The sequence below is a fragment of the Aplysia californica genome, unplaced genomic scaffold (assembly GCF_000002075.1).
Source record: "Aplysia californica isolate F4 #8 unplaced genomic scaffold, AplCal3.0 scaffold00199, whole genome shotgun sequence".
In the NCBI taxonomy this organism is placed as follows: domain Eukaryota; kingdom Metazoa; phylum Mollusca; class Gastropoda; order Aplysiida; family Aplysiidae; genus Aplysia; species Aplysia californica.
The window spans coordinates 809,239-835,207 of NW_004797469.1; the positions used below are offsets into that span (position 1 = coordinate 809,239).

The 25,969-nt window shown below is 39.2% G+C and overlaps 1 protein-coding gene across 2 annotated transcripts; it reads left to right on the forward strand.

The window, feature by feature from the left end:
* Positions 1-165: 165 nt before the first annotated feature.
* LOC101849376 (adenosine 3'-phospho 5'-phosphosulfate transporter 1) lies at positions 166-25,191 on the forward strand. 2 transcript variants are annotated; one of them, XM_005098997.2, is made up of 6 exons: positions 166-402; positions 12,270-12,514; positions 15,310-15,470; positions 15,973-16,248; positions 16,808-17,041; positions 20,023-25,191. In XM_005098997.2, the coding sequence occupies exons 2-6, from the start codon at positions 12,274-12,276 to the stop codon at positions 20,470-20,472; spliced, it is 1,362 nt and encodes a 453-aa protein (XP_005099054.1). In that variant the 5' UTR covers positions 166-402; positions 12,270-12,273; the 3' UTR covers positions 20,473-25,191. The 2 variants fall into 2 exon arrangements, with proteins under 2 accessions (XP_005099054.1, XP_005099055.1); XM_005098998.2 differs by having other exon boundaries at positions 168-402; positions 12,270-12,484.
* Positions 25,192-25,969: the final 778 nt, after the last annotated feature.

The window sequence follows — 25,969 nt, forward strand, 5'->3', positions numbered from 1 at the left end:
ATTTAAAGAAAAAAATATATTGCATGCAATATTACTTTCAAAATAATACTTTAGATACTAAAAATATGATCAGTTATAGAATAAACGTAAATTTATAGTATTTGATTTTTTTCTGCGTATTACAAAAATTGTTTTACAGTCAACCGCTAAAGCTCATTGCTGGTTTGTGTAGCAATCAACCGCATTTTCGTACTCCAATTGTTTATGCCACGACACAGGTCGCGGGTACGAGTAACAGGAAAATCAGTAGTAGTAAAGATACTTGTTACTTGTTATGGGTAATACTTCATAGCAAAAAGGTGCAACGGAGCACGCTCACAGCTTTGCACCTCTAAGAACATCCTTAATAGCACATTTCGCTGAAACAGGGAGGGCATTTTGCAAAGCCTGATTGTGACTGTGGTGAGTAGTCTAGTGTCCACAGTGAGTTAGATTCTAGGCCTACCCCTCACCTTCCCCTCACTCCTTGCAAGAACTTTGCAAAACTTACGTTTCCAGCATAATCAAATATCAGACCATAATATTACCATGATTATTAAAAGCAAGTGGCTATTCTCTGGCGCAGCGTTGGTCAATAGATCGATGGCTATTCTCCGGCGCCACGTAGGCTATAGTCTAGATCTAGAATCTAGATCTAGTTGCGCAGTGCTTCTCTCCAGCTTTCCATCTTCCCCTGTCGGCACGTACAGTCGAACCTGTGTAAGATGGAATCGCAAGGGAGCTGGAAAAAATTCCGTCTTAGACAGGGGAATTTAGGGGGAGATGGGGGGGGGGGGGGGAGTCAAAGGCCCAGCGGGTGCCGGTGGGATCAAGGATCGCTTGTCCGATCGGCAAGCAGTGGTCAAAACTTCACACCTCTCAGTTGCTATCCTGTCTGGTAATGACATGTGTCAGTCTTACTTATCCAATTACCACCTGTGCTTGCCTTTCATAGGACCACTGTTTGACCTATTACTAAAAACAGAAACGTTTGAACATCTCCTTGGCTTCCACCCTTAGTCCCGCCCACCAACCAATGCCACCCGTCACTGCCATCAATGTAACAACGATTCGAGGAACTCTTTTCTCGGCTGGCCGTACGATCAGGGCAGCTGGCATTGGTCAGTCTAATTTCACACCTTTGGCTTTTGGTTACCCAGGAAAGTTTCCTAAGGGCTCGCTACTCGAGCACTCTCAGGGGCAGTCATGAGAGATATCACACCCACACTACTCTGACCTTCTGTATCGCTCAGGGCTCTCATGATGGGGTGACTTCTACCCCCATTTCACCCCTACTCCCTTTCCTTGCCCAGCGGCATGGCCATGGCGTTAAGTTTAGAGCCGGCGGAACCAAACTTGCGAGTTTTGTTTCTAATCAGGGCTGAGCGGGCAAAGCATTTCCGTCTTTGACAGGTGAAACCCTCGAAAGGAAGCGGATTTTTCTTTCCGTTTCCGCGTTGGACAGGTTTCCGTTTTATACAGGTAATTAAAGAGGAATATATATCAAGGGGGGAGCGGGGAGATTCCGTTAAGACAGGTTTCCGTTTTTCACAGGTTTCCGTTAAGGCAGGTTCGACTGTAGATGTAATGGCCTTACACTTGTAAACACTCTTCAGGGTCGGCATTTCTTCAGAATGCTATTCACAATAGGTGGACACGCAGCCACTACTCAATAAAAGTTCCAGTGACGGAAGGAGGAATTTCTGTGTCAGAGGGGACAGCACCAGAAGCGTAAACAACCCTCAGTCACAACCAGATGTATAATAAGACAATAAGGGGCATCTGGCACTAAAATCAGTTGCAACAATAATGGCCATAGCGTGCCCAACAGGGGAGATGAAAACAGGGTCCCCACCAGGTTGGGAAATCGGGGAAAAAGTCTGGAATTTTGTGATGGGTCGGGAAATCAGGAAAAAGTCTGGAATTTTGTGATGGGTCGGGAAGTCGGGAAAGGACAGGGCCTGTGTAATATTAGTAGTGCAGCTATCTAGACAGTTGGTAATTTGAAAAAAAATCGCAGAGACCAGAGAATTTGAGGAACTCTGTAAATTGCCCAGAGAAAGACCCGAAAAATGCATTTTTAGTTTTTGAATATTTGAAAACCAAATCCGATAACATCCTTAAGTTCATTTTGCCGGTCACTATTGTGATATTCATTCAGCTTTTCCCGGTCTGAGAGTACGTTTCACGCAAACAGGCGGCTATGGTGGCAGGTGGAAGTGTATGTGTGACACCGAGGCTTGATCAGGAAATATCAAGATCTACTCTCGCTTTCGTTACCACCCAGAAATTTTCCGGTAATAGTCTGATACATAACACACCATTTGTAACATACAGGTAAATGCTGTGTCGCCGTGAAAATAAATCAATATTTGTCCTCTGTGCTGTCACTTGTGACACAAAAAAAAATAAAAATTAATACAAGCATCTTGTCAGGCTCACCATCGTGACCGGTCAGTGAACCTGCGCGTTAGCATCACATGATAAGGCATCGTGTGAGTACCGGCAGTCTGAGCTCTGTGAAGTATTTTATTGGACTCCGGAAGGGGGGGTATTATTGATTACTATTTTGATACTATACCATTGAACAGCTTTTTTAACAAATTTCCTCCTTTCTGATTCATGCCGATTATCAGTATGTTATAGAGAGGAAAGTTTTCTCGTTCTAATGACGCCCAAATCATCTTTATTTTTTTTTACCCCCATAGCGAATGAAATGTGCAGCTAAAGTTATTTGCCTACGTGCAATTCCATTTATATGATTTTTTAATGTTTGTTTTGGCTTCTTGCACGACATGCTCTGGAGTGGTGGATTATTGTTTCTGAACTCCATGGTCCCTCAGTGGCAGATTATTTTTGTCTTGCTAAATAACACAAGGTAATGTCAGAAAAATAGTCATAAAACACATCCCACTGAAGCTAGAAACTTATATCATACATCATAACTACCACAATAAGTAAAGTTTTTTTTACTCATGCTCTGGTCTCATGTGCACGTTTTATACTATTTTTCAGCACTCTTCAGGAGAAGTGGTCCCAGCCTAACTCCATAGAAACTTATACGCAAAATCGGAAACAAAATGGGAAGTCGTGTAAAAAAGCTGACTGGGTTGCTAGGGTGAAAAAGCCACCTGTAAATTTATAGAAAGGGTCCAAACCCATTTTAGACTATTTTTTGGCATTATTTTAATGGTTTTTAGTGTGCTAAGAACAATTTTGGCACTAAAAATACTGTCACAAACCATTATTTTTTGTGAATTTAGCAGGAGTGAGCCCTTCACACCTCCCTGCCTCCCCACCCTCCCCCCTTTTAAAAAAAAATGCGACTTCTGTTTTTGTTTCCTATTGTGAATGTATAAATTTCTATGGAGTTAAGCCGGGACAACTTCTCCTGAAGACATCCTTTCTTTTCTAGTAGTATTTTGCAGGCTGAACACATATATGGCCTTCATTTTTGCCGTAAATCAATAGTTATTAAGTTATTGTATTGATGTTTGAAGACAGAACTATATTACAGTAGGACCAATGGCGTAGTAATATTTGACTTGTTTTAAACAACATGTGCCCGTGATTTGATGTTTTGGCAATTAGAATTGATATTTACTTGAAAACTATGATTTGCAAGGGTTTTAGTGGCCATACGAGTGTTCTGCAGCAAAAATTATGGCAGTTTCGCCCTCAAAATCAGTGCATTTGTGTGTGGGTGTAAAAGTAAAAATTTACCAAATGAAGAATAAAAAATATATATTTAAGAGTTGGGAAATAAAATTAATTTTTATACTCACATTTATTGCTGTGGTTGTTCATTTTTTTTCATTTATCTGCTTGTGGGTGGTTGGTGGGTGCTCTGGTGTGGTTTGCTCCTTTTTTCCTATCAAACATCTATCGTTCTTATCTATCCTCCTTCTTTTTTGTAACACTTCTAATATCTGGCATTTATATGACCTTATTGTGTTGCAAGTGCTGTAAAACTCTTACTAAAAAAAAATGGTTTATCTGCTTTTGTCAGTGTGTTCAGTTCAAAGTTCGTAAACAGGGACCCTTACCCCCCGGGGCAGCGCCACTGACTGTAGTGTCTTTAGGCCATTCCCAAAGGGGGGACATTTCTCGTTCAAGCATAGTAGAATTGTAAATGGGCTGACTCATGTCACACTCTTAACTGTGCCTGATCTACAACAGGGAACTGCTGCTTTTTCTTTCCTGATCCTTACCATTGTCATTTTCCTTTACTTCTTTTGTATGTTTGTCACTCTCTTGTAACCTGCTATTTCCGGGGTGCCTTGATAGTCGAAGCAGATTTTGTGCTGTTGAAGCTAGAGAGGTGAACAGTCTAAGTCTGATTCCCTGTAAAGACTTCTCTGTTGACACCCACCCCTTGGCGCTCATATGACCTTATGAAGTTGCGAGCGCCGTAAAACCCTCTACTATAAAAAAACCCAGGGATCCATCTCAAGCTTCTCAGGCATTCTAAAGTACTCATTTTTATCTGCTTTACACAAATGTTGACTTTATGTCCACTGCAAAATGAGATTATGGATATATATAAATTATAAATAGGAACTATAGTACAATTCAATAGGACCAATGGCATAGTAATATTTGACTTGTTTGTAACAACATGGGGGGTTTCAGAGGGTATGCCTGAAAACAGTGCATGTCTGCCTGCGGGTCTAAAATTTAAAATTTGCCGTGAACAGGGTTTTTGTGGTAATCTGTGAAATGTTCAGGATAATAATGTGTTAGTTGCTCACAACTGGAACATCTATTTCACCCTCTGTGTCATTGATGTCTTCCACATACAGACGGTCAAGAAGATTGCATAGCCTACATTCAAGTGGGTTCTCATAGCAAAGCTAGATCTAGCGAGATCTGCAATCTTGATCGCCCACTGCTAATGTAAACAGAGGGAGTGGGATTTTAATTCATAAAAGGCCTTGGTGAAAATAGTGCAGTTGTGAGCCTTTCACCGGGGGTGAGAATAACGCGGTTGTAGGAGAGGGCAAATCTTCTGGCTATTCCCACCCGGTGTGCGTTCACCACTTAGTGCATTGGCTCAGGCCGATCACTCCGGGTGACTGGGCGAGGCGAGTCTTTTGGCTATTCTCACCCGGTGCGCATTCACCGTGGTACCAGTGTAAACAAACGTTTCAGGGCTCTTGTGTTGAAAGCATGCAATTTTGTCTGTGGGCAGTGAGAGAGAGGAGGGGAGTGGGGAGAAAGAGATAGAGAGAGAGAAAGAGTAGCGAGAACTTCCAGGCAATACAAAATGGCGGCCGGTGTAGTTCGGCTTGATTTGAAAAGTGAAATAGCTGTAGCATCTTTGTAGGCGACCAAATTAGCTTCCTTTTGTGCTAGAACATAATTTTTTTCTTTGTTTTTGTTGACTTGATTGTCCACCTCCATAGACAGTATTCAAAACTTAAGAAAAACAGGTCTTGTTTCATGCGGGGTGAGAATAGCCTATGCTAGCAAGCCTCACCCGGGGTGAGAGGTCGATCATATTTTTATTCTCACCTGGGGTGAGAATATCCACTTCCTTCATAAAAATGCCTGCAATTCACAGCTTTTCACTAGGGGCGAAAACTAGAAGGAGAACAACTCTTCTTTCGTCTTGTAGCAGTCTACAGTGTATAGGAAGCACAGGAACTTTACAGTGAATCGGAAAACTTACCACCCTGTTATCTCAACAATAGTCGCGCGCTAGGGGGCCAACACAGTCTTCACGATTATTGTCGTGAGCACCGCTCAGAGCATTAATCAAACACTTTATAACACTGTGCCATGATCTGTAGGCTGTCATTTCTTGTAAAGGAAGCTGGCATTAAATAATTGGTCTTCTTAGATTTAGATGCTACTCTATTTATATCCTTAGTTTACTTCTAACTGTTTCTTACTTACTTGGTTACTTGGTTGGAGAATAGGTATCATCATAAGCGGTACAATGCCACAGCTCCTTCTCCCTCCTCTCCAGGATCCATGAAAGGATTGACTTGCTGATCGTGCCAGTCATCAGCTGGTTGGATATTCTTCTAACTGTCCATGCAGGTTGCTGTCTGTCCCTGACCCCCTTGATACACTGGCTTCCCTCAGTCTTTCAATCATGTGTGATGTAGAGCCTTCATCTTGTCTGTGGTCGTTATACCATGCAGTCAATGCTGCCATGACTTTTAATGGATCTTATTGCATGGTGCCGCCAATCTTAGCCTGGCCAACTAGCTGATCAGCACATTCTTTTCTTTGAACTCCTGCATGACCAGAGCTAAAGATCCCTTCAATCTTTGGGAGTCTGTTGCTTCATATCGTATTTTGCCTGTCTGCATACATCAATACTATTACCCCAGCAGATCTGATAGCATTCTGAAACAATCTCAACTTCCTGGGAAGCATACAGTGCAGGCTGCCATTTATTGGGGCTGAAACACTTACTGACAAGATCTTTTGCTGTCTATTGCTGGATACCCATTTCCACCTGGGTGAAATCATGTGTTTCTTCATCTTTTTAGGGTATTCGTCGTTGGGTTAGTGACGGGGATGGCAGTCTGATGCTTCGTCGCCTTAATCCAGTATAAAGCCTCTGTGATGGTTTTCATCTCCATGCACATGGCGGACTTGGTCATACTGGTGGCGCCTTACTCCTCTCTCTGTATGACGCTGTTTACTTGGGCGCTGAAAGCCCGTTCAGGTTTGATCCACTGCTGCACTGACTCATCTGTGAAGATGACTGCGTCACCCTGTTCCCTGTTCTCCTCTATCAGTGTCTGTACCTCGGCATTGGCTGCCCCCTCTGGCCCCTCATGATATTCTCTGCCTAAAGTTGCACTCGAGTATATTGCCCAAGTGTGTCAGTGACACTGACTCATGCGCTGCCCTTTCAGATGTAGTCCACTTCACAGCATTTAGCCGAAGTCACCGCTGCCTCATTCATCTATTCAGTCCTTTTAAGCAGACGTGTGTGCACAATTCTTCCCACTTTGTCATGCAGTGGGTGCTGATCATCCGCGCTGACTCTCAAGTATGCCTTCACCTGAGCTACCTTGTGGCATACCATCCTTGTCTGGGGGGGGGGTCCAGGAGATAGTTCATAACTTCGCAGGATGTGTTCCTTGTGCATCCAAGAACAGTCTGCATGCCTACATTCTGAATTGTTTTAAGGCATTTCAGCAGTGACATCAACAAGGTGAAGAGACAAAGACCATAGTCTTTCACTGACAGCACAAGAGTCTGGCACACTATGGCTAGGCTTGACTCTCTGTGACATTCTGTTACATGCAATGGTTTTCAGTTCAGTCAGATCTTTTCTGGCTCTTGTGATGAGCCTGGTTATGTGATCTCTACCAGAGAGTCATTGCCCAATTCAATCCAGCTCCTGTTGCATCACATAAGCTGTTTCTTGCTGGTCCTCCCCCTAACTGTATACAAGGACATCATTTGCAAAGCTCAGCACATGCCCTGGGTTTTCCAGAGGTGATTCCAACTGTGTATATGTTGAATAACACAGGTGCAGTGCTGACCCCTACAGCAACAGCGGTGCGATGCTTCTCGTGTCAGATGACCAGTTTCCCAGTCGCATTGACACTTTCCTCTTTAGCAGTGTCTCACCTACCTATATCATGAGCTGGGGGCTAATCTTCAGGTTGATCGTTGTTTTCAAGAGGACATCATACACAACTTTGTTGTAGGCATCTTCGAGGTCAAATGCTGCTATTAGTCTCCTCTCCTCTTTCAAACCCACCATAAACATCTGATGCTAGGACAGCGGCATTCATCCACGTGTCCTTTCCCCATCTGTAGCTACCTAGAGTGGCAGGAACTTCCTCTTCCTTTTCTATCTCCTTTGTGATCGAGTACCTCACCTCCTTAAAATGTGATACACACAATAAGAAGCTATCTTTGTTATGTCCTTGTCAGGAACGGTGCCAAGTGACTATCCAACCAATCAACCGGTATCTCTCTGCTCCATAGACTCCTGTTGAGGAGGAGTTGCTTCTAACTGTCAACGTAACTTTCAGGTTCCATTTTAGGAGTGGAGCATTACGTTTTGACAACATTCATCATTTCCTTTGAGAAGGGTGCAACATGTTTTGCAAGACAGATGCAAAATGTTTGTTTTAGAGCGAGATTTTTGTTGTTGTGAACTGAGATTTTTGCCTGGATATTATTGCAGTAGATGATATGTTTCAATTTCACAGGAAAGCTTTAAAAAAAAATTTTTTTAAATGAATTCTTAGAGTTTTCGATCACTTGGTAGTGATGAGGGAGGATTGTGGGCAAAGGGATAAAACTATTAAAGATGAAATTAAGATGGAAACTTTCGATTGCCTAGTCTGCTACTGATTTTTCAAGTTTACTGATCGTATATGTCCCGTGTAGTGTCATGGCTGAGAGAATTGTCTCACCTCTTTTGTTTTGTTCGGAGTGGTTAATAAATTACAAGCTCTCAAGTTTTGTCTTTATTTTCTATTGTGTGGTGGCCAATTCTGTTCTTAGGGCATATATGTTTGTGATGTTTGTTTTTTAAGAAGACTCTTTTTTGTCGCCTACCATCGTACCTGTGATTTGAAAAGAGTTAATGATCTGCCACTAAAAGATCAATCAACAGCAGACACTATCTGATTTGATCATCAATTTTGTTTATGACCCAGGCTTGTTATGGCTCATCAATAACCAAAGAGCTGAAAAAGCTGTCTGTTATCTCAGCTACAGGGGAGGGTACACTGTTTGCCACCCAATACTTGACATCAAAATTTAGCTGTGACTTTTTGTTCGCTGGGTATTGATTTATTACTCCCACATATGTGCTCTCTCTTCTTCCCCCCACCCTGATCAATAACTGTCTCTTGTGGTGAATGCCTGTTGCATGTTTGCTGCTCATTATGCAGTAATATTATGGTTACTTGAAAAATCTGATGGCCTGTCTATTTGCTTATTAATACTGGTCCTCATTTTGTTCTCTGTGCTCCAAAAATGTATTTATGTATCAATGGTGTTGGAGGCAAGCTGGTGAAGTCGATATGAGCTGTTTTTTTGCACATTAATATTTGAGGATAAGGACATATATTTGTTTAAGCTAGATGGTAGTCACATCTTGCTGAGGATCCAATAAAGGAGACAAAAGTTCTGAGATATATAAGGACATCTCGGACTTTACTGGTTTGTGCTTAATATAATGATTTTAATGGAAACAATTTCATTATATGCAGATTCGGGGGTTGGCGCCTCAGCTCGGTTCAACTTTGTGTCCTTGGGAAAGGCACTTTACACGAATTTCTCATATGGCTCGGCCCTTTCAGAGATGGAAGTTTAACTTGAAGGTCCTGCCTCTTAAATAACGTAATAATAGTGTTGATAGGGACGTTAAATTTATACTTTTCCACCATTTTCCACTTAAAATACCTAAAGATGTGATATCAGAGTGCTTCCAATGCCTTAAACGTATTATCCAACCCCGATTGGGGAGGAGACACTAGTAACACTTCTTCTACTCTTCCGCTCCTTTGTCCGTCGCAGGCTGGACCAGGACGTCCGTGGTCTAATGTAGGCTATCGGATCAATAATTGTAAAACTGCGGGTTCGGGGTTCGAGCCTCACCGCGGTCCGATGTTGTGTCCTTGTGAATGGCACTTTACATGAATTTCCCATTTAACTCGGTCCTTTCGGATGGATGTTAAAGTAAACTCAGAGGTCCCACCTCTTAAATAACCTAATAATGTTAAAAGTGGCGTTAAATCTATACCATTTCACCATTGTTTCAGGCTGGACCATGCCAGTCCTGTTTACGGATCAGCTAGGAAACCTTGCCTTAGGCACTTTCCGTACTTCACCTGTAGAAAGTTTACTGGCAGAAGCTCATGAACCATCTCTAGGTATTAGAAGAAGTAAAAAAATGCTCTTTGCAGTACGCTTTGAAACTAACTTCTGTACCTCAAAACCCAGTCCGCAAATGGCCTTCCCGAAAACCTAAAAACCTTATCCTCCTTATGAAATAAAGTCAGCCCTTCAGGAGTGAGAATCTGTTTGAAAGACATTGATTTTTCTATAAATACTATCGAACCCTTTACCATGCCAAGTATACCCCATGGCCTTTATTAATTTAACTAAACCAAATTTAGAGATACATTTTGAAAAACACAACTAAAAGTCTACTGATCAAACTTCATACCTAAATATACAATCAACTTATAAACAGATACATGTATCCTGAGGAAGAGAAAATTTTTACAGATGGATCAAAAAGTGACATCTCAGTAGGAGCAGCTGCCCCTGCAGAGTCACATAGTTTAGATTAAGCTTATTAATTAATGTAACACCTACGTGATCAGCCTCACACTCGACTTTCAATTACTCAGGACAGGAGCTGCCACCCACTTTCTGACAATGCGAGAATTGTGTCACCATCACATGAATGACTCAGTCCATAGTAAAGTTATGGTGTTTTTTTGGGGTTTTTGTTAGTGTTTTACGGCGCTTGCAACTGCATAAGGTCATAAGAGCGTGCAGGACACATTAAACATTTTCAGTTGGTAGGAAATTTTGAATTTGGCCGGGGGGGGTGGCAGCCAAAGCGGACTGTTATCGGTTTTAGACCAACAAGGGATCTTAAACGGGCACAACTTGCACATGGGACCTCTGAGATTTTTCACCCTTGTCCAAGAAGGCTAGGTGTAGATCTTTCCTACCAGAACATCAGGGGTGTGGCTGAAAGACAGCAGTAAGAAGGAGCCAAGGAGTATCAGTAGAAAGGCTGTAGAAAGAGTCAGGAGCCCAGAGGAGGCAAAGGAGGTGAGGGGATGGGGGTAGAAAGTGGAGACGAAAACAGATGACAGAACATTGCTAGAGAGCAGGAAAGAAGGTGAAAGGAGACAAGTTTAGAGAAGAAAATTTTTTGGTTGCTACCCGGATTTGAACCCGGGACCTTTGAATGAGAGGCGAACATCTTAACCTCAAGACCATGAGAGCCCCCTAGTAAAGTTATAGACATGAAACTTCACCAAACTGTTAACAATGTTTCCCTATGCTCAAACAAATTTTCATTTTTTTAATATTTTGGTTTGAGACATATAGGTGTAATCAATTATCTAATAATAGCAAGCTTTTGTTCAAAGTCAGTTCTTAACGTGGTTAAAAGACTAAATCTAGATTTACATGTAATATTGAGTATATTACTTCTCAATGAATGATAACTGATTCCAGATCAATCTTTCACCACTCTCTTCTTGATTTGAAAAATCTTGATCAAAGTAATAAAGGTCGTAGTCCGAATCAACACTGCATCCATACAAGTTTTTTCGAGCACCTCAGGTTCGGTGAAATACCTTTTCTGATAACAAAATATCTTAACAGAACTAAAGAATTGGTTAAGGAAAACATAAATATATGTCTGGGGAAGCATCAACAGGCCTTTGTTTAGATCTAGGTCATTTTGCTCGCAAGTATACACGTTCTCTGTCCCCTAGGTGTAAAACTCCATCCAGAAGCCTCAGTGCCTCAGTCTACTCTGCTGAGGCTGCTGCTCTTGAAATGGCCTTAAATATAATAGATACGTCCATCAGGTCTACTTTTCATTTTCCAATTCTTTTTTATTCTCTCTTGGCCTACTGTTTGAAATCTTTAGGGTACTCTGACACTAGACACCAGAGTTCTAAATTTAAACTTCCTTTCTTTACGTCTATCTCTCAAAACTGTCACAATAGCTTGGCTGCAAAGCTATGTAGGTGTTGATAGCATTGAGACTGTTCGCCACTGTGTCATAGAATCTCTTACACTACCTGAAAATAAAAGTAGTAAAGTCATCTGTGGTCAGTAAAATTCCATTCTCTGACATTAAACTTAAACCCCAAATAAAGAGCGCAATGTGTCTTTCTGGACCAAAATACGGAAGAAACTTCACAACATCCAACCGGTTTATGCCCAAGAAACCTGTGACTCTTCTACGAAATGAAAACATTTTGTATATAATAAAAGACTTAAAATTAGACACATGCATGTCACTCATCTACCTGAAGGAGAAGAAGCTCCTTTTTTCGTGGATTGCAACACAAATTTCTATTTATTGTTACTTGTTACTTTTTTTAAATGTGGTATATTTCATAAATTAAATCATATTGTTTTGCCACAATGCCCTATACACATGAGTATTCATAGGCTTTGTTAAGAGTGGAAAATGTAAAAAAAAAAAAAAGCCAAAAAAGGGAAAGCCATGTAATACAATTTAAATGTAATGAATTGATTTTCTGCAATGTTAAATAAATTTTATTCCCAAAGACGTTTTTTTTCCTTTTTTTTTCTTTCAGAACCATGGAATTGTTTGTTGCGGCTTTGCTGCTATCTCTGCCTGCTGTTTTGATGGCCCAGGAGACCACTGATGTTGAAACAAAAGCGCAGATTGAATGGAGTGATTTCTGGATGATGCGCTTGTTCTTCAATTTGATAGGCTATGCTACCATTTTTGTCCCTGGTTTCCTGATCATCAGACATTTGCGAAAAATCAAGTACAACGAAACTGCCGGTAACTCAACTAATGGGAACAGTACCAAGGGTGTGGAATCACTATTGTGTTTCTTTTGTGTTTGTGCCTTTTGCTTGTAATTTTGTCCTAAAGTCACTTTTATCTGGCTGTACATACACAAGAAATATGTTCTTTTTGTAACAAAATATTTTCATTAAATATGCTATGTTGACAATAGTTTTTCCTCTTCTAATTTATTAACTCTTCGGTTAGATTGAACTATATGATTATATGATAGAAAGTTTTATAGCCACCAATTTCGTGCTCTGCACAACACACGTTTTGTGCTCAGTACAATACACATGGAAGATTAAAGTGGGCAAATGTATCTTGTAATTTATCCAATAAGGTTGCACAGTTAGTGTCTACAATGCAGCAGATAAAGATGATTTGCTCGCTTGGTGCTGTCAGCTTTTCATTTTCTAGCTGTCTTTATTGACATAAAAAAATCTATCATGTTCATGCAAGTCTTTTAATGTAATGTGCTGCTTTTTGTGTTGGTGTAGTTGTACTACTTTTTGTATACCAGCATGAACTATGTATGTTGGACTGCAGTTCTATTAAGAAAGGAAAGAGGATAGGTGGACCCCAAGGTCTACCTAGCGAAATACTAGGTTTTAGGATAGGTGGACCCCGGAGTCACCGTAGTGAAATAAGTAGGATTAATTAAGGATTGGTGGACCCCGGAGTCACTGTAGTGAAAAAAGAAGGTTTAATTAAGGATTGGTGGACTCTGGGGTCACCATAGTGAAATAAGTAGGTTTAATTTAAGGATTGATGGACCCCGGGGTCACTGTAGTGAAATAAGTAGGTTTAATTAAAAGGATTGGTGGACCCCGGAGTCACTGTAGTGAAATAAGTATGTTTAATTAAGGATTGGTCCATGGCCATGCCATTCGAATCTGTCATCTGACTGTCTTGGGACAACTGCCTTCCTCACAACAGTGAAAACACAAGACATTCGGTTTGCTAGGTGCCTCCTCCAAACACAAAGTCAAAGATATTCAGTGTTGCCAGGTGCGGGTGTTAGGTTTAGATCTAAACTTAGGCCTACTCCAGATTCGGTCTCATATGCGGGGATTTACACAAAAAGAACCCCAACAAATCACTTTTTTTTTTTAAAGGACAAGTTAAGAAAATATTATTCAAAAATTATTATTTCAAACCGAGTCTGTCAGGCATCTTTTTTTTCCCCCTTATTAGCTAGCCTTCGGCCTTTCCTAACATGATGATGTCAGACGGCTTTTCATTGGTCAGGGGTCTACCTACCCAAAAAGATCTGCAAATTGGCGTAGTGGACCTTAGGGTCTGCCTATCCTCTGATCGCTAGGTAGAACTCGGGGTCCACCTATCCTCTGATCGCTAGGTAGACTTCGGGGTCCACCTATCCCCTGACCTCTAAGGTAGACCTCGGGGTCCACCTATCCACTTCCTTAAGAAAGGCCGTATATATATCTTTTTGGAAAGTTTGAGGCAGGTGGAAGGCTGATATATGTATAATACTACTTAATAACGATTTTGCCTTCTGCACAATATTGTGAGATGTATGAGAAAACAATATTTGTTAAACAGCAAGATTTATTGGGGAGGGGGGAGAGGAAAAGTGATATCTTTTCTTTTCTCTTTGAGTGTCTCAAGTTTATGCTACCTTCGTTTCCAAACTGCTTGTTAAAGATCAAAATTACACTGAAAGTCTGTTCACCTATGCCTAAGAATGTCCCTTTCCATTTTATTGTTTGCTTTGCTGTAAAATAAGGAGGGATTGTTCTCTTGGGGTTCATTTTGTAACCAAAAGCATCGTTGCAAAACTGTTTGAAAAGGTTAGGTCTTGCCGCTAATCCTTCTGGGATAAGTCTGGAAAAGTTTAGCAAAAGAGTGTTAAGTTGTGAATTAAATACCCATTGTCAAAAGGTGGGAACCTCATGGGGATACTTAGGTGAATATTTGTCCATGCATGCACACCTAATCTGTGCATGTGGTCATCAAATGTCAGAGCAAGTAGTCAAACAGCTTTTGGGATAGGATGGTGTCTGTTGGAATGTTGACTCGCACATAACAGTGATGACAAACATTTATGAAAGTAAGCATGATAGCATTTCAGTTTATTGCCAGTCTTCTGCATTTATTTTTAACAAACACTCAGAAGCAGAAAAAGTTAATAAAATGTTTTGTATTTTTTTAAAAACGTTTTATTGTGTCTTCACAGTTAAGTACATGAACAGAGGCATCAAATATTTAAAATAGTTTTTAGCTCATTTGTAAAGTAAGATTTTTTTTCTCCACTAAATTACATTATTCCATGACTTAGAATAGGTACCGGGAGAAGCGCCAGAGGCGCTGAGCAGTCCCATGCTTTGGCACATACCTCTGCCCACAAGAGAATTATCTAAGGTTTTTATGTGCAAATTTATTAGCTTCCTCATGTTCAAATGAAGAAAAGAAAAAATAGTTTTAAGCTTGTGAAGTAAATGATAGTGCAAAAAAATGTTCAGGTCAATCAACTTTGAGGTGACTTCAACAAGGACAAATTTTATCTTTTACAAAACTAAGCTGAATTAATGAAAATTTAATTTAATGTAGGCCTATTCTGAATGTCTCTAAAAAAAGTTAAATGTAAAATGTTTAGTTCTGGTAAGAGTATTATCACTGGCAACACAATAAGATCATATAAGTGCTGAAGATTAGAGGTGTTACAAGAGAGTAACAAACACACACAAAAATAAGGAGCAGAGAAGATAAGTACAATAGGTGTTTGACAGAAAATGTTCACTTGTATTTTCAATATGGAAATGAATATTTCATCTTGTTTTTTCTTGTGTTTAAAGGTCCTGGCTGTATTCAGAATTTTATGGTCCTGTGTGTCTTTGGGAAGGAGCAGCATGTCAGTTTAGAAGAAGGAGGCAGCAAATCCAGCAGTTCAGACTCACAAGATGAGTCCTTCACCAAGCGAACGATACGTTTGCTCATCTGTGTTGCTGGCTTGCAGGTGAAAGATAAATAGTTGTTTTAGCTACTGGTTTTCATTTTTAGAATATTTTGCCATGGTCTTATGGGGAATGCAGTCACATTTACATGATTTTGAAAGATTTGTTTTCAAGTTTGGGGAACCCTTGTTTCTTAAAGAGGGATATAAAATTGTCTGTCCATTTTTTTACATTGACCATTATGTTATGTTATGTTGTAGTGTCATGAAGCCCCCCTGGGGATATGACTCACATACAGTCAAATCTGCTCTAATGGCTACCTGTCCAAAACTGCCATCTGTACAGACGACCACTTCCCATTTTTCCTCTTGGATGTGAAAAAATATCACAGTGACACTGTCCAAGATATCCACCTGTCTCAGACAGCCACTTTTCTCTTTAACAATGGGTGGCCATCATGAACAATTTCGATGGTAGATCTTAAAACTGTGTATTCCGGTGGTTTTTCCCCCTGCAGTCTTCATTCATATATGTAATTTTTTGTTTTGTTTCATTATCCATCAGGGTTCGTACCTGACCTGGGGCATCTTACAAGAGCGCATCATGACACTGGAGTATGGCAGCACAGCCACGTCTTCTGGGGAGTTTTTCAAGAACTCGCAGTTCCTTGTCTTCATCAACCGCATCCTGGCCTTTATCATGGCCCTGCTGGTCATCTTCTTCCGCAAGCAGCCAGCCCACACAGCCCCCTTGTACAAATACTCGTTCAGTTCCTTCTCCAACATCATGTCCTCCTGGTGTCAGTATGAGGCTCTCAAGTTTGTTAGTTTCCCCACTCAGGTCAGAGCTACAAAAAAATGTTTTTGGCTATGTAGTAAAATCAGTGACTCTTCAGTTTTTCAAAAGTAAAGATGAAGGTCAAAAACCTATGAAGACTTTTTGAGGCTTTTTTTTTCTTTTTAAAGTTTTTATCTGTTTTTATCTTGTATGTGTATAAAACAAGAGTGTTTGATGCAGTTACTTCCTAGTTTGACTCAGTGTTTCCGTGCGTATTCTGACTTTTGTATTTGAAGCCAATGGCTTTGTGTGGTAAAAATGAGAATAGTTATTCATTTTTGTGTTGTCGTGCTATGCATGTAAATTGTTTGCCATAGTTTAAGAAGAAGGTGACTGATGGGGGGGGGGGGGGAGGTTGGTGTGGTCAGCTCCTTCTGCTTCTTTTCTATGCTACTATTTTTCTTCTCTGTGTTTAGCTTTACGTGGCAGACAGAGAGTTAACTGTAAATTGATGAGATGGACTGCTTATTGGTTTCTTTCTATTCTGTTACTCATGTACATTCATATTTTCTTCAACGTTTCCTCAGTATTTATAACAGTTTCTGACTTATACTTCCGGCAGGTGCTAGCCAAAGCGTCCAAAGTGATTCCTGTAATGTTGATGGGGAAGGTTGTTTCTCGTAAGACATATGAGTATCACGAGTATGTGACGGCTGTGATGATCTCTGTTGGCGTGTCCTTGTTCCTGCTGACCAGTGGCGACGCGACACGGCACAAAGACAGCGTGACAACTTATTCAGGGCTGGTCATGCTGGTGGGCTATATGCTGTTTGACAGCTTCACCTCAAACTGGCAGGTAGGTTCACTTTGTCAGAGAGATGCTCACTGGTAATTGTAATGGTAAATGTTTTACATCCCCATTGACTCAGTTTAGATCATATAGGAGGCAGGCTGCTTCGATGCTGCCTGTCAGGGCCAATACAGATTGAGGGGAGTACAGTGTCCCAGTAGATAGGTAAAGATACTCAGTGAAAAAGAATACCCCACATAAGAATGGAACTCATGTCTTGAGCATGAGGTTGCAAAGAGTTTAACTGTAGGACCACAGATGCTGGTTTACTTTGTGGCCCAATACATTTCTTCCAAATTTTCAAGATTATCAGTGAACAGTTTTAACTTCACTCTTTGTTTGAACTCTTAAGTTATATTTTCTCAGAATTTGTAAAATTTAGATTTCAAATTTGTACATGAACTGCAGAATTGGCAGATAGTTAATGGGCATTCATAATAGGTCCTATTTTTTCCAGTACCAGTACTTTTTCTACTCTCCTTTTTCTTTGATTGTTCTTCTCCTTGGGTTTGCTTTTCGTTTGGCTTTTGAACATCTTTTCTCATTTAAAAAAAAAAAATTATCAGTTCATTTTTCTTCAATTGAGCATAACTGAGTTTGTTACTTAAAGTGTTTGCTGCGGTATTTCATACTTTTGTCTGTAGTGTAAACTCTTCAGTCCCATCAGAAGACGTCTGTTTGAGTTTGGAGTGGTAAAGTTCTTAACTGTGTATCTTGATCTGTCTGCTTTGATGTTGTCTCACTGTGGTGAGGCTGAGGTTGGCCTTGACAGAGAAGGTCAAGGCAGCCCACCCTCCAAATGATTTGCGTCACGACATAGTGGAACCAGGCACTCGTAAATTTTTGGGCTTGTAGAGTTATTTGTATCATCTTAAAGCTTGTTCATTTGTTTTGCTTTAGATGAAAAAAATATCATTTATCTTGAATAGAAATCAAGATATTTGTGAATGAAGGTGGGGATCACCTAGTTTCAAAGGTCAAATAAAGGAGAAAATGGCCATCAAAGATGAGTTATTTCCTTAGCTTGAGAGTCTCAGTAAAAAATTAAAATATACATTTTTGTGCCTTTAATCAACGTTTTTCAGTAAAAATCCACACATGGAAATGTGTTCTATAATGGCAATGAAAGGTGGTGAGCCAAAAATTGAATATTCTATAAAAATTCACAAACCTGCAGAAAAATGTTAGTTTCTTCACTTTGATTATTTTGATGAGCGCCTGATTTCACCACGCTGCCTCACATTTACCTTTTGTTGATGGGGATGTAAGACTCCCAAGAAAGCTATAAAAACATTCAATGAACACCAATTGATAAGCCAACATGAGGAATCATTCCCATTGGTTGCTGTGGTCTTTGGTAAAAGTCTTACACAATTAAGGTGTTTTACAGAATGATTATATGCATTACTTTCTGAAAGGGTCAACATACCTGCCAACCCTACAGAAAAAATCGTAGATCACCGACTTTTTGGTCAAACTACCGATCCACCGATTTTGAGAGATAAGCCACCGACTTAGGAGAGTGACTGCCAGGCCCCGTGAATTACCCAGGAATTTGAGAAAGTTATCGAATATTTGAAAACCAAATCCGATAACGCCCTTAAGTTCATTTTTGCCGGTCGCGATTGTGATATTCATTCGGCTTCCCCGAGAGTATATTTCTTCATGCGGACAGGCGGCTATGGTGGCAAGCGGAAGTGTATGTGTGATACCGACGTTTGACCGGGATAATCAAGATATACTTTCACTTTCGTTACCACCCAGAAATTGGCTAGTAGTAGTTTGATAACGCAACATTAATTGTAACAACATGCAGGCTGTGCATGGCAAACGCTGTGTCGCCATGAAAATAAATCAATATTTGTCCTGTGCTGTCACTTGTGAAAAGAAAAGAAGATTATAGTTATACAAGCGTCTTGTCGGGCACGCCATTGTGACCGGTCAATGAACCTACGCGTTCCATCACATTGTGAGCACCGACAATTGTAGGGGTCACCAAAGTTCATTCAAAGTCTGAGCGCTGCGAAGTATAGGAATCCGGAATGGGGGGATTATTGATTTTTTAAAAGATACACGGGGGGAGGGTGTTGAAGGCAACACCAGGGGGGGAAAACTGAACTTCGAAGCAAATTTTAGTATTCTACATTGTGATGACTACTAGATCTAGAACTCGGCAAAACGCGTGTTGGTGCAGGCCTTATGTGGACTCGGGATCTGTCCTACTCTTTCCTTGTATACTCTGCAAAGGCAAAGGGCCAAGGCTAGGCCTAAGTCATTCAAGGCCCACTTTTTCTTCATCTTTTCTTCTTTGCTTCTTTGTTTTTTGTTGTTTTTTGTTTTTTTGTTTCATTTGTGCGTGAGTGCATGTATGAATAGGACAGGACGGCACCAGCTACTATAGGGTAAATGCCTCTAGTAGTTTTCATATTTGTCATATTTTTTTGTTCTTTGTCATTTTCTACATTTGTTTGAAGTCGCAAACACATTCATGCATATTTTGATGTGGGTCAAAATTTGATAAGGGTCCCAAATTAAGTATGCGACAAGTGGCAATATAGCTTACTACAGATTTTTTAGGTCAACTACAGATTTTTGGACAAAAATTTGCGTCTACTATAGATTTTGGCCCAGGCAATGTTGGCAGGTATGGGTCAAATATTGAATCAGGTACTTACAAATTTGACTAGATAAATGAGGTCTCTGACTCCAATCAACCATCTTGGTTTGTGTCATGACTACTAAAAATTTGATCCAGATTCCAGTTTCCTCTGTCTGCCTCTGTGGTCTGCTTGTACAGTGTTTCATTAGAGTGACATATTTATTTGCTGGAGTTAGTTTAGTATGGTCTTGGGGACTCTGTGTCCGTCGGAGGAAAAGTTCTAACCTCTCATTTGCACTTCTTTTCTGGGGTTGGTTTGGTTTTTGGGGTAATAATGGAGTCTTTCGCAAAATTTTAATTTTTAAAAAAATTGATCTTTTTCTTCCAGGGGGCTCTGTTTACTCAGTATAAAATGTCTAGTATCCAGATGATGGCAGGCGTCAACATGTTCTCATGTCTGTTGACCAGCGTCTCTCTAATTGAGCAAGGTGGGTTTTTTGAGTCTTCAGCCTTCATGTTCCGACACCCAGAGTTTATGGTGGACGCCATCATTCTCAGTATCTGCTCCGCAAGTGGTCAGCTTTTCATCTTCTACACAATTGCACAGTACGGCCCTGTGGTGTTTGTGATCATCATGACAGTACGGCAGGGGTTTGCGATCCTCCTCTCCTGTGTTATCTACGGCCACCCAGTCACTGTCATTGGGTTCTTTGGCGTCCTCATCGTTTTTGCAGCCTTGTTTCTTAGAATATATGCCAACCAGAGACAGAGAGCCTTGAAGAGGGCAGCTGCTGCAGCTATTCCTTTGTCCAGTGTTGAAACCTCAGAAAAGGCGTGAATTTAATTTTGTTGGTAGTTGCTTCTCTGGGTTTTTTTTAATGTAGTTATGGGAAAAATTATATTTTTACACCAGTATTTGGTGAGCTAAAGCTGAAGTATGTGTTGTGTCTGTGTATTTGAGTGAGTTTATCAGTGAAATAATTGAATGCTAGTCAGTGTATTAACCCCTTCCTGATGTAATTTTTTTTCAACTTGCTCTGTGCCCAATTTTTTTGCTAACCATGAGGGTGAACAGTTTCAGCCTCTTTTCAGTCCCTTTCACAATTTAAGATTTATATGATTTGCTCATTTTTGTATTTGCAGATTTTGAATTTTTTATCATTTTTGCGGTAAATTTTCTTTGAAAGCTATAGTAGAACAATTATGAAATCCTGTATGGCACATTTTAGGATGTATGTTGTAAGGGAGGAAGGCATCTTGGCTCACGATGTTCAATGTATGGTGTATGGGAGCTGTCAGGAAGGGGTTAAACAGAAACAAAAAGTTCCTCAAAATCCAGTGAAGCCTGGGATGATGTTTTTGAGGATCAGAGTGGATCTTTCCGATTTGTTGTTAAATAATCATAGATTTTCGAAGGCCGTAACAAAATCTGACTCATTTGTTTAAAGCTTGTAGTACATCACCAAAGAATTTTTGTCAATAGCAATAGTAATCCATTTATTACTTTCTTTTCTTTATTGAAGAGGATAGTGCATCTGTTCTAAAGGTTAGTTGTTACGTGAAAAGGTATTGAACTCGGAGTAGTAGTTGTAGCAAAGGTCAAAAGGTGACCCCTTTCTGAGGGTAAAAATGAGAGACGCAACAAAACCAGAACAAAATCCTTTTCGAGCTGATTTTTCTGTAGGGAAAAGAAAAACCCAAAGAAATATTGTATAATAGGGTTCACGTCTATTTGGTGTTTTTCCCGAGTTTTAATGTGTTGAAGTTGACAATATGCATAGATCTAATGAGTCTCTGACGCAGCATACTGTAAGGGCAATTTTGAAATCCTGATTATATGGAAGTTTTTACAAATTAGCAAGAAAATGTATTGCTTTTCATGGAAGAGTAAACAAATATGAATGGTTCCATCTAATACTGAATTTGTGGCTACATCATAATTCTTTTTCCTATACATAGCAATATATTTAGCATACTCCGTTCCCAATCTCAATAACGATCCATTACTTTACTGTGCAAACTTGAAGCATAGAGTTTTTAAAGTACTTGCACAGCAGTATCAATTTAGGTGAAACAGGTGAAAAGTGTTGGTAATCAGTTTCACTATTGACAATCTTAAAGTTTGAATTACTCAAGCCTTCCTTTGATGTGTAAATACACTGATGAACTCAAATTTTGATGGAAATTCAGCTGCTTGACTGAAGGTTACAATAGGCTACATTTTAGCATGTGTATTAGATATTCTCATTATATTTATATCTCAAGAGGTTCTTGAACCTCTATTTTATCAGGGTTCTGGAACTAGTTATGTCCATCAAGTTTACTCTTTAAAGTTAAATAGAATTTGTACAATTTTTTGTTTGTTATTCAGTATTTATAGTTTTGTACACTCTGATGCTCATAACATTCCAAATCATTGTTTTTACGATCTCAGTAAATACAAAGTCTGAAACATGATTTTCTTTAAGATTTCTGTATTTTGAAAAGATTTCTTTTCACTGGTACTAGAAACGCAATAGTTGAATAAGGCCCATATTCTTTTGTAGCTCAGTCTAACAAAATGGGCCCAATTTTGCATTGGTATGTACTATTTGGCATATGTGTACTTTATTTATTTATCTTTTTTTTTTTATCCAAAAAATAATGTCTCTGGTTGACTGGTTTCTGTTTCTGTATAATATCAAGTATTCTAATGTGTTTGCAACTTGATGTTCTGTTGGTATTACCTTTTCACTGTGCTTTATTTTTGGTGCCTTAGACAGGGAATCTCGTAATGAATAATGGTGAGCTTGGGATCAGGTTTTGAGGCTGTATGCTAGACATTTAAGCATAAATCATACCTTTTGGAATGAGACTGATGTTTGGATTTTGTGACAGAAACATATGTCCTCTGTTGTTAATATGTCTGGAATCATAGACACATAGGCTTGACCAAACTGCTTGCAAGTGGTAATTGAGTTTTTACCAGAACGTACTGAGGTAAAAAGTAAATAAATAAACAAATCAACTTTCTTCAGCTAAGGTGAAGTTCTATTTTGAGGCCTAAATAACAAATTTCACCCAAAAAAATATGCATTACTTTTTTCTGTCATAATAGTTGTGAACTAGCAACTATAAGCTATTGATTATGTAAAGTATCTTGGACAAGAGATGTAGGCCTACTTAAGAATAAAACTCCTGAATATAAACAACTGATGAATAAAAGAACATTCACTCATTGGTGCTCCTCCCTGATGTTCTGAGCAATTTCTGAGTGAACCAATGGGGTTGAGGGCAACTCCAAAAAAAGATAAATGAAAGAAATGTCTCTTTCATCTGTCATCACAGTTTATTAACGTTTTTGCTGCTTATTCAGAATTGAATGACGTATTAGTGAGTGTGTAAGCTTTTATCCCAATGTGTGTATAAATTATACAATAGCTGTGATGTTTGTTCTTGATATAGCAATGAGACTTTAACATGGTACTGGGAATTTCTGTATCACTATTGTCATGAAAATAAGAACCACTGTCAGCAATATCAATGATGAACTAGATATTTGAGCACTCTTTTGATCAAAACCCAATAACAACTGTAAAGTTTCTAGATTGGAAAATCATTTTGGGACTGCGATCGTACTTTCTCCACTACTAGAGGCCATTGCGAAAAAACAAACTTCAATAACACTAGGCATAGGAAACGCACCGAAAATCAAATATACTACTGTATTCATAAAAAATAATGCTATGAGAAAACCTATAAATGTCAAAAGAGTGCTTTCCCTTTACGCATGTTAATATTGATAAGAGCAGGGACATCCTTTTACCAAACTATTAGCTTCTTAAAGATACGATATATCACAACGTGGTGGAATCGAAGGCTCGTCAAATTTTTGACATATAGAAATTTCATTATTTTGACCAACGCCTGATTTCACCATGATGTCTCACATATTAGCTTTGCGAGAATACTCATCAACTGCACACAGGAACCAGGCGTGCAAGAATTCTCATCAGTAGCACTGTATGAGTTAAACAATCATTTTACAAGGCAGACTGATCATAGGACATGTTGTTGTTATATCATCATATGATGTTGGACTCTGCTTTGAGCTGCTCATTTTTCTATGTGACAGCGGTGATATATATCACAGATGCTGACCATTCATCAATTTCTGGAAGTCAGAATATGGCAGATTTTAATGTACCGTATGAGACGAAATTCTGAACGTCCGCATTAGCAGCGAAGGAGTAAAAGCTAAAGGCCACAAATTGTCTCATGCTGTAAATTCTTTCCCAGTGGAGCAATGTTTGAATAAAATTCTTCATCAATTTGTGATCCACTGAAGTACTGTCCCTTTGCAACATGGTTTCTTCTTGGGGGTCTGTCTGACTTTGTCTCTTTCAGTATTCAAGTCATATTTTTATGAACAGTATTTATATTATTTATCGTTTCTTCTTAGCGTTTTTTCTTTTTTTTTCTTTTTAATTACGACTCAAGAATAACAAGGTTTTAACTCAAAATTTTTAAATTTTAAAATGTTTAATGTTTAGAGTGTCTGAGGCCTTGCCCTGAACCCCTTCTACATCATATATTAAAAAAAAGTTAAAACTCCTATTCCTTTTTCTTCTGAGATTAAAAATAATATGGTGAATTAAGCCTATGTTCTTTGTTGGAGGGAGATAAAGTGTGTGAAAAATTTGAACTCAAATTTCTGAAAAGTTAATGTAACTGAAATAGAACCTTGTTATTCCAGGGTCATGGAATACCTTTTACAGCTACTTGTCTGTGATAATATTATGTTTTTCTTCATGAGTGTATACATGGGTGCGTGTTGGTGGGAAATTATTTGTTCAGATCTGGGAAAAGCCAGTAGTAAATATATGTTGGGTCTGTTGCTGAAATCATCTTTGTCTAAGAAAGTCCATTCTCTTTTTAAAGTGGCATATCAAAGACAGTAATGAAAGGATTAGTATGTGGATAGTGAGAATGCAATGGAAAGATGATGATGGGGTTGTTTTCATAAGTCTATAGATCTGTTATTGTTGTTTTTTTAAGAAGGCTTAAGATTAAAGCATATTTTTGTAAAGTGCTTATGTTTACGTTATCCTGCAATGTTGTTGGTACACTGACATTTTATGATATTAGTTATTGGTTCTTGCCTTTTTCTGTTTACTTATCTTTAAACGAAACTTTTATATAGAAGTTCCTGTATTAAGACTGTGTTTAGATCTTTTCTCCATATTGCTTATGGGAGCACATGCAGAGTTAACTTAAAACTTATTTGCGTTTCCAGTTTTTAATGTAGCAGGCTTCTGGCATTGTGCATGTAAAATGTTAAACGATTGTTGTTGTTTTGTTTTTTTCAATAAGCTTTAATTCAAAATGAGTTCAGCTAATCATCCATTGTTTAAACGTATGAAATATAAATGTAGAGATTCCATAGAGATTCCTTCTTGAATTGAGAATGAGCGACACCGATAATATGAAAGTGTCCAAAATCTTTCTTGATCAATGAAGTATCTATCATCAGTAGCTGATGTTTTCTAGAAATATTTTCCTGTTTTGTAAAAAAAAATTTATCGTTCATATAATTTTTATATATGAGAGAATATTTTCTTCTTTTTTTTCTAAACTGCACTCATTTTCAATACTTTAGTCTATTTCAGTCTGTGAAACATCTTATTGATAAGAATTTCAGTCAACAGCTGCGTCCTTCACTGTAACAAAGTATGTGAATTTGATATTATTTTTAGAAAAAAAATCTCCAAAAGTTGAGTGTGAAGTCTATGCGTAGTGTGTATTTGTTTATGGTTGAAAGATACCTGATAGTGATAGTTGATTGTGAGCAGTTAATTCTTCTTGTCTCCCCTTTGTTTTGATTTTGCTCGTCTGCTCAGCAAAAAGCATAATTAGAAATACAGTCAAACCTGTGTAAGACGGCCACCCATTGTCAAGGAGACAGGTGGCTGTCTTAGGCAGGACTGATCAAGATGAAGAAAACAAACCATTTCCATCTGAGGTCCCAATGGAAGTAGCCGCATTGTTGTTTTGTTGTTGTTGTTATTGGTTTGTGTTTTGTTTGTAATTTTTATTTTGTTGCTGATTTTGCACAAGGGTGACAATAAAACGAAACGTATCTGACAAGGAAGGCCGAGTGCCATGTTAAAACAAACACATGGGTTGCCACCACTCGGAGAACGAGCGACGCTTCATGTTGACGTCCATTGTTACTTTGTTACAGACTGGGTAAACAGTGACCACTCATCTCACTTGCTATTCGTGTATGAGTTCTGGGTGGGGCTTATGGGTTATGAGGGATCACACGCTTACCTCACCAACAGCTGAAAATTGGT